At 32.5% G+C, this 9,918-nt stretch overlaps 1 protein-coding gene across 1 annotated transcript; it reads right to left on the bottom strand.

Annotated features, from left to right (window-relative positions):
- Positions 1 to 1,982: 1,982 nt before the first annotated feature.
- Positions 1,983 to 9,226, bottom strand: LOC132555423 (cell division control protein 6 homolog). Its single transcript, XM_060219774.1, has 11 exons — positions 9,046 to 9,226; positions 8,303 to 8,440; positions 7,842 to 8,117; positions 6,220 to 6,419; positions 5,645 to 5,808; positions 5,029 to 5,135; positions 4,518 to 4,657; positions 3,955 to 4,123; positions 3,460 to 3,662; positions 2,592 to 2,732; positions 1,983 to 2,069 (listed from the first exon to the last, which is right to left on the bottom strand). The coding sequence occupies exons 1-11, from the start codon at positions 9,224 to 9,226 to the stop codon at positions 1,983 to 1,985; spliced, it is 1,806 nt and encodes a 601-aa protein (XP_060075757.1).
- Between the last annotated feature and the right edge of the window lie 692 nt (positions 9,227 to 9,918).

Here is a 9,918-nt window from a genome sequence, read left to right as displayed (position 1 = left end):
TACTGCTGTAACAGAATCCTCATATCTACAAAGACAACAGAATATACATGACAGTCTCACAGTTCACCATACATATGTGAACAGATTTTCATCACCAGAGTTCATAATTATTTCCAGTTTTTTTTTTTTTTTTAATATTTTAAACAATTTGAAGGTATCTACACAATATACCTGCAACTTAACTGATTCACCTGCTACAGATGAAAGTTTCTAACTATACAATACTCCCAGTGATGGAATCCCTATCTCTCACTCCACAGACTTGCTGGGTTTATCACACTTAGAACAGCCTAAGTAATCTTTAAGGTTTTTCTACAAGTAGCTGGTGGACTATCTTACTGAACAACATACAGAGGGCTATTTACACACCATATAATGATTTATATAGACCGAGACACTACTGAAGGTGAACTTCCTGTTACACCTCTGATGATACATGAATGTTCACACAAAACAGGTGCTTTATAACTGACGTCCACAGGAACAGCAAGTTCCTTCTTACTCAAAAGTCGTCATGGGTGGGCTTATTACAAGACCATAAAGTAAGTCAAAATATTGAGCAGGGATGCTCATGGGTGGGCTTATTACAGGATAATAAAGAAGTATTTGTAAGCAATAATACTAAACAAGGATGTACATGGATGGGCCCATCATAAAACAGGTGCTTATTGCCCAACTCATAAATACTGTTAAGCAATGTTTGCACATTTAATATTTTCACTTTAGATTTGTGACATGTCCAAGCATCTAGGAAATTACTCTGGATTACATCTATGGTTTAAAAATAATAAAAAAAAAAAATATCCGGACACAATAAAATCTGTTTACCTCACTGGAATACATAATCAACTTGACAAAACATGCAGTTAAAAAAATTCTAATATGAATCAATCACACAGCTGTCATAGTGCAGAAAAAGTATAGTTACAATTCAATATAATACAAATAATTATATTTCAATCACTTGTTTTAAAAAAAAAAAAAAAAAAATTATGGGTATGATTCAGACATTGTATAACCATGAACACAACACAGCATGAAAATAGAACATTAACTCCAAGGATAATTCTTGGTCATGAATACGTCAGAGAATTTTTTGACTGAGATTTTTCTTAATAATACAAAATACCTTGAAGTTTCAACAAAATATTTGACAAACATTGACCCATTCATAAATGTCATACCAAAATTACTTAAAATCTTTACACAGTACTTCATTACAAAAAAGATATTGACAAACAATGACACATTCCTAAATTTCATACCAAAATTATCTAAAATCTTTACACAGTACTTCATTACAAAAAAGATATTGACGAACAATGACACATTCCTAAATTTCATACCAAAATTATCTAAAATCTTTTCACAGTACAATACTTCATTACACAAAAGATCGCAATATCTTATAAAAGTTAGAAAAAAAGGCAGACCAAAAGCATAATGATAACACATTATTTCACCACATTAATTTCTCCTGACTAGGACTTGACAAGGCTGTTGTATAGTCTATGAGTATGGGAATATGGACTAGAATCACAAGATTTACAAGGTTAATTTTAATTTAACATGCAATCTTCATATTAATAGCTTGTAACCTATAACTTATATATAAGAGAAAATGAAAATTGAGCAATCTACAATGGAAACTACTATCCTACATTATCAACACATACACACATAAAATTAAAAACAGTAAACTGAATTCCGTATCAAGTTAATGCTTGAAAAAGCAAATGGATAAATTGTCTCGATCACTTTGTGAAACATTTCTTTGGACACAAATGTTTCAAAAACAAACATTATTTGTCAAACAAATAACAATTAAGAATCCAATTCTATCTGGTAATATCATTTTGCTGCACATAATTTTGTCTCTAGTCTTTTAGACTGGTATGTAGAACGATCTTACCACCTGGAGAATGTAAGAGATGGTTGTAGAATGTCATGTGGAGTGTATCAGTAAATATTTTTAATATTTGTTATAGGCCATCATTTAAAATGGATGATATCAACACTTTGTCTTGTAGTGTATGTTCTAGTTCCTTTTCATTTAACTTCAGTGACACCTGCAAATTAAAAAAGAAAAAAAATGTTTTTACACTAAACAAGAATCACATGAACTACTAGAATATACTTTAAAATATTAACTGGTTTCGATAATCATTAAAGCTACAAGCAAATACTAGGAAATACAAAATGATTTATGTACTCCTGTGTCAATACTTCAAACACATTCTATTTTTTTATGTTTTGTTTTTCTTAACAGCATTTCATATTTAGAATATCAATTTATTTGACGTCAGAAAAAGAATCTTGTGTAGATAAACAAGAAAATATGTCACCAGAATCATAATCTATATTTCTAATTTGTACAACTAGAGGAAATTATGAACAAATGAAAGATTATCACACTCATGAAAAAGTGAAAGGAGAATAAGACAGGTGTACACAAAGATCAAGCATCTTCTGCATCATTGATGACACGTAACTGACTTCCATTTATAATCATACTTTTACTGGCCATCAAAAACAATTTTTAAGACTTCTTAAACAAATTCTGAACACAATATGATGGTTAAAAAAGATACCTTAGCAAGTCGTCCATCTTTGGGTTTTTTGATGCCTATAATTCCCCTTGTCTCCAATAAAGTACAGAGACCCTGGAACTCGGACGAATCATGTGTGGCCATCTGTCTTTTCTTACACACTTTCGTACATGTATCCTGCAGCTGTATAAAAGTCACAAGATTTACAGACAGTCAATATACAGTTGTTTCTCTCGTATAAAACAACCTTTTTATCTTTTATACAAATAGTAGATATCCTTAAAAAGTAAAAACTAGAAAACAAATTGTTAGAGATCAAACATTCCCAAGTTTATTCTGCTGTCACTAAACAACATCAGAAGGGAGGTAACTGTTAAAAGAAAGTGTTTGATAATCAAAGTCTTTGATTCAAAAGTTAATGCCTATTGATCTTTTTCATGAAGTTCAGGAATAAATTTCAGGATAAGGCAAGGTGTGGCATGCAAGCTTTTTGTCGGTGTCAGAAACTTAGCAATGTACATTAACATAAGAAATAAAGGTCTTGATTTTTAACCAAGATGAGTACAAATATGTAATGATTTAAATAACAGAACAACTAAACAGATTTTATTATGATTTCACAACCTGATATATCACACTTTGCAAAATGCAGTGATTAAAAAACACAGCAGTTTGATTAGTCAAAGTTGAAATATCTTTTTGAATGAAATTTTATGAACTGAAGTAGTAATGCCAAATCTTAGCACCAGGGGGAGCAATGGCTCAAATGACATACATGTAGTAAATATACTGACTAGGACACAAGTGATTACAGTTCTTTGTGCCAATGAGAATTTGATGATTTCACTTGGAGAGAGAGAAAATAAAGATGTGGTGTTTTAATTTAATTTAATGTTATCACACTGTTTACCTTTCCCATGGTCACTTCTTTCATGCGGCCTTCCTTGACCATCAGTAGGAGAGTACACACAACCAGTTTCTGCTGTAGGGGAATGCTCTCTTGACCAGATGTGGCCGTGCTTGATCCATATACCTCTGATAACACCTTGGAGATCTGCATCACACTAATTTTCTTTGGGACGGCTGGTGGTTGCTTAGATGGACTGTTCATGGCTGCAATAACACAATTCAAATGTTTTTTTTATTGTGGCGATGGAGATAATTAGTAAGAAGATGAGATGGTACTAGTATCAGCTTTTTTTGTGTTTCTTTGAAACCCAGTACTAAATGAAATTTTTTTGATTTGTATGTCAGTCAACCATGCCTAAAAACACCCATAAATAAGCTCTTCTTCAGAAAGCCGATAAATGATGTTCTGTAATTTATACTAAGGATAGCAAGCATAAAACCCTATCATATCTCTTAATAGGTATTATTTTACCAAGACAAATTAGCTTTTACATACTTGAATTTGACTTTAGAACCTGCTGACTGCGGACTTCAGTTTCAACCATCTCCACTGCCCTACGACAAACATCTAAAGCTTTTCTCATGTCTCCAGCAACAGCAGAGATTTTACGGGCACAGAACTGTATGGCACTATTCTCCATTACAGCCACTCCGTCACTCTCCAACTGAAAATATGTGACAAAAAAATTAATTTGAGAATATCACAAATATGTTACTTAATTATGGCAACTGTTGTAAATTTGTTGGCATAGTGTCCATCAACACTCTATTTTATTACCTGGATTTCTAGTATGATATTGAGTTTGAGAATTAACACAATGTTCAAAACTAATGGCAACTCTCTTACAATCGAAAATAAGAGGATCAAGGTAAAAAAAAGTTTGTTTCATTTACTGATAATTTACATAGAAGTTGTACAGCATTTATCTGTCATTATTTCCAAACCTGATATTGAGTCATACCCGTATTGTTGTTTAGTTAAAAGAAAAGTCTCACTTTTACTTTCATTGTGATATGTTGTTCTGGATATTTACACAGAAAAATAATAGCCTTTGTTACCTTCTGAATTCTGTCCTTGAGGATGGCAGCAATTTGGTCTTTGCTGTAAGGGGCGAAGTTGAGTAATTGTGGTTTACACTTTGGTCTGGCTTGAAGTCGTGGAAGGATTCTGTCGGTCAGATCCAAGGCGTTGGCTATCCCTATTTATAAAAGTAAAATTATCATTACTATTCTTGTTTGTTCATATGGTTATTACAACATAAAGAATGCCATTCTGTACCTTTATCAGCAATACAACTTTTATTTTATTTTCAAACTTTGCATATAATTAAGTCAAATTTTCATTGAAGTCTTCAGTGAATGTTATCAGTACCCTGGAATACAGCTTGTGTAGCTGTGATTGAAGACACTTTATATCATGATGTAGAAAACTACAACTTTTTATCTAATCACTAAAATATGGAACAAGGAAAGAAATTCTGAAATTATGTTTTGAAAATCCATGGGGAAGTGAATTCCTCAAATTTAGTACCTGCTTGTCTGGGTATAAATGAATAATTATAATACCTACCTATCAGTATCAGTCTGGATTTGGTCATCGATGGCCACTCAAATATTGTGTAGAGAATCTCCTGATTTTTACTATCTAACTGGTCAATCTCGTCCAAAACCATGATTCTATGAAATAAGAACAGTGAAATTAGGAAGCACAAAAAAGCATGTTCGATGATGGAAACCACAATATGATTTTATTTTTACATATACATGTACAACCCACCAGTGTTATATAATGGAAAATATCTTTTTTTTGATAGTGCTGTCATTGATAAAACAATATTTATCAACAATACATAAACAAAATGATAAGATTCAGTAATAAGTATGTTTCCTGAGCACCTGTGTAATTAGGGAAAATATAAAAAAATTACATCATCATTGCATCCTGGAAAGACTTATGTGCAACTCTTTGCTGTTAATTGTTTTAAATGCATATTTTATCTCCGCCACATTTAGAATGGCTTATTGATCAGATTTATAATGAAAATGGAAATAAAAGTAATTAGTTATTGTTTGCAAATATTAAATATATTCAAGGTGATATATCAATAAAAAAACTGAATTATTTTTTTTCCTACGCAAAAATTCAAAATTTAATGATTGTAACAGCATGAAATTCTTATGCTTACATGCTAGGTCCAGCTGTGGTTAAATGCTTCTCTATAGCCCTGAGTCTGTCTTTAGAGGATGGTGGGGATTTGCCGGTCAGATCTGTGTAGAGTTTGCCATATACTGTTGCCGAGTCCTTCAGCGTCATGCAGTTGAGATATAACGATTTGCAGCTGTGTGTAGTCTGAATACAAACCGAAATCAAATTTCATCATGATTATATAAAGTGTTATTGATGTAATACTGTCCATTCAATGAAATAAAAATATAACAGCAAAGTCAACAGATTGGCAAAGCTCTATAATTCAAAGGCACAACTATTCAACTCATCAAATCTTCAGATATTCTTAACAATACCAATAATTCATTTACTTGATATCTTCCCCCAAAGATTTTCATAATCTGTCACAATTAGGGATTTTTGTAGTTTGTGTTTGAAAAAATTCTGGCTAAAATGTGTTTGGATTGCATGAGATTGTTTGGTAATGCATTTTTTTTGGCCAACTGAGTTACATTAACAGGAAAAATACTGCAAGATGAACATAAACACAGACAGTAATCATTCCATTTCTCAATAGATTTCAATAATGCTAACCTGTACATTATCAAGGATATGTGTAAGGACAGCTGTCTTCCCTGTGCCCGGAGCACCAGATATGTAGATACTGCCAGCTGTTTTCTTTGTCATGTGACCTTTTACAAATGCAGAAATTTCTGTCATTTCTTGATCTCTCCCGATGAGTCTCTCTGGTTTTGCAGTATGGAAAGACTGTTTAGCTTGGTGATATAATTGTCCTGAAATTGAAAATAAAAAAATGAAGTCTCAAAATAATAGATAATTTCTTTTTGGTTGAATTACATTTAAAGAGATCGTGCTTCATAATTTCCTCAAAATTTGTTTGTCATTCTGACTTTATTCTCACTATATATGCCACCATCTGCAGTCCTGTCAAGATAGATTTAAACACCGATTCTCTATCATTATTCATATACAATATTCTTATAAATTTTCAAATATAAAGGACATAACTAAATATGGGAGAGAAATTTATTTGTCATTATTTATTTCAACATCTCCGCTAGGATTTGAACCCCAAATTTCAGACTTTCCAATATTTTGTTCTTTTTTTTGTTGTTGTTTTTTCTATCAAACTAAAGATCTCTCTAGCTCATTGTGTTATGATACTTTACTAGGGTTACATATCCACCTCCAGGTATGAAGATGTCTAATTTCCTGGGGTGACAGTCTAGGGGCGACAGTGATGCTTATGGAACAATATTATTCCTGACTCTGAGTGGCTACATGGGTACGATTGTAACAGAGGTCATTATCTATTTGAATGCCTCTGCTAGGATTTAATTTTGGAACCTCTGAATTACTAGTCGTACACTCAACCAATTGAGATCACTGCCGAGTGACATATAATATTGTGTCTAGGGTTATTTATGTATCAATGTTCTTTTTAAAAGCCAGTTGCAAGTCTGTTATAAGCAACTTAGAACTTAGCATTTACCAAATTTGTATCAAGGACAAATCCACTAATCCGACGCAAAGGATGATCAAAATTTCAGCTTGGTCAAGTGGAAATTACAGACTGACTAGCCCAGCCCTAGTGACTCTATAGAAGTTTTCCCCAGCAGACAGTAAAGAATTTACGATCATAATATCTGAGTCATAAAACATAAATATTGCTTTCATGGATCATAAACAATATCAATTTCATCGGAGATTGAAGATTTTTACTGACACCCTGACAATATAATGTCCTACATGCTTGAAAAAAGTACATGTTTTCTATTTATATCAAAATATGTATTCAAAATAGCTGTCATTTGTCATTAAATTGATATTTTATATTTGATATGAAAATCTAAAAGACAACAAGAAAGCAAGACAGCCATGCTTATGGTGTTTTCTAACTGCTAGAGCTGGCATCTGGACATATCCCAATTTTTTCTCTCTCTCTTTGCTTTCAGTGAATGAGAGATTTTTTTCCTTTTGTTTTATTGATATAAATGCATTTCAGCTTCATTTTCTGAAGACGTTTTCCTAATAATTTACTAACCAATTCAAAAGCACCATGTTTCTTTAATATTTCATGTATAGTTTTGGAAATATTTGTTTCGGGCAAGCACTACAAGCCTTGGTCTAGTGCATTGATTTTTTTACTTGTTATATAACACTAGATAAAAACAAAACAAACAAAAGAGACTTACCATCTTGTTTTTTCAGTTTAAGGGATGGTGTAGATTTTCTGTGTGAATTCTCTTCAACCTTCCTGGGAGTAATTGGTTTGACTTTCAATGGTGAACCTAAATTCAGTTGTCTCCCTTTACTTGGAGTCACAGATTTTTGTTTCAATGGAGAGTTGAGAATGTTTTGCTGGTTGTCTTTCCTTGGAGTAAGAGGTTGGACTCTCACAGGTGATATAAGTCTCACAGAGTTATTCTTCGTCTCTTTCATGTAATCTTTCAGTGGTGAGCTTGGGGCATCTGAAAATCAAGACCATTTCCGTTGTTGACATTTTAACAAGCTGGTTTCAAACAATCCCAATCAACAAAAAAAAAAAAAAAAAGGAAATAAGATGCAACACAATTTAGCTCACTTTTATTTGAAACGAAATTTCTTGATACACTTCTGCTTGTGATCATACCAACATGAAAGATGTGAAAATTACCTTTATTTTCTTGGTCTCCATAGGCTAGTTTTGTCTTTGACTTTCCCAATATGGGTGTTTCACCTTTGCGTGGTGTAGGGCGATTTTCTTTTCGCATTTTGCTTGGAGAAATTCCAGTCGGTTGTAGGTTTTCTTCATCTACAAGTTCATTACAATGAGAAATCAAGTTGTAACATTTTACTGAAATAACAAATTCTTGCTTAAATGAGTTATCAACAAATTTAAGATTCTTTTATCACATTGTTCAGAAAAGTTTCATTTTGACAGAGGGCAAGATCAAATGGTGGCAGCCATTTTGATGCAGTAGTTTCAATTTATGATTTAATGCCATTGCCTATATTGTGCGGAGCAAGCTGATGTAAAACACTCCAGGACTGGTGACATGCCAAAATATTACATAGGCAAAATTCCCTGGATAACAGTAATAAAAACAAATATTCAAGTTTTGACAAAGGTGAACTTAACATCAGGAGGCCTAGACTTGCTCCTCTAGCTTTCTATGAAGTGAATCTTTTGTCAATTTTTTGGAAGTCTTTTAAGTCTTTCCATGAAACAGGGAGCACTGATATTAGACATGTTACTTCTAATCAAGATCCCTGTCGGCTCTGGATATTTTATCTATAAAATGTCACTTAAGCAAAATGATATTTTAACCATTTCTCACGTCTCTTGTGATTCTCCATCTGAATAAGTGTTATTCTAAAAAAAAAATATGCTAGTTTCTGATAAACAATTAATATTACCATCCTCACTGCCAATTCTTTTTCTAGGAGATTCCAACTTTGGTTTAACAGATTGTCTCTGTCTGGGTCGCTGAGGTGAAGCTAATGATGGGCTTGGGGATGGAATCACCTCCTTTTTTGACTGTGATCTTGTTGACTTTCGCACAGGGAACTCGAGTTTACGCTGAACCCTGGTAGACATCTTCAATGGATGCTTTATTCTGCAACAAGTTTAATGAGCATGTATAATTACGTCAGTTTGAATCATTCAATTAATATTTCACACAAGTAAGTGTATTTCCTGTTAAAAATATTTTAGTTTTTAAAAGTACAGTATTGTGGTTGCCGACATACTCTTACATATGGTTGCCAGTACTTTGTTTCCTCATTGTACAAAATGAAGCAATATTTCTGCAAGCAGTCTTTCCTGAAAGATATTTTGAGAAAACTTCCAAAAAGAAAATGTCAACTTAATTCTGAATTCAGAGGTCAAGGATTATTACTGTAGTCATCAGTATTTCTAGTTATATAATCAGAGGTCAAGGATTGGAATATGATCGTATTAAACTTACATTTTTCATAGACTTTGGGAAGCCTGGATAGATGATTAAAGGTATAATCAATTAATATTAATATTCATTCAAGTATAAAAAGGAATTAAATACATACAGAATACAGTAGTACACTAAAGTAGATCACTTATCGATTGTTCATAGTTAAAATAACACTACCTAGCTTTGAGCTAAAGTAATTGCAATCCATACAAAAAATAAAAATGAAAGTCTAAATTCCCTTAAAACTCATTGTCAGTGGCAAGTATTAATGTCACGTAACCCAACAAAGTTAAATCTCAAACAAAAAGATATTTAGTGATCGCAGGTCATAACGAAAAAT

This window comes from Ylistrum balloti, unplaced genomic scaffold (assembly GCF_031769215.1).
Source record: "Ylistrum balloti isolate Yb309-2 unplaced genomic scaffold, AGI_CSIRO_Ybal_v1 Utg370488, whole genome shotgun sequence".
NCBI lineage: Eukaryota > Metazoa > Mollusca > Bivalvia > Pectinida > Pectinidae > Ylistrum > Ylistrum balloti.
The sequence above is the reverse complement of the archived record's forward strand: the minus strand, read 5'-3'. Positions and strand labels throughout refer to the sequence as shown.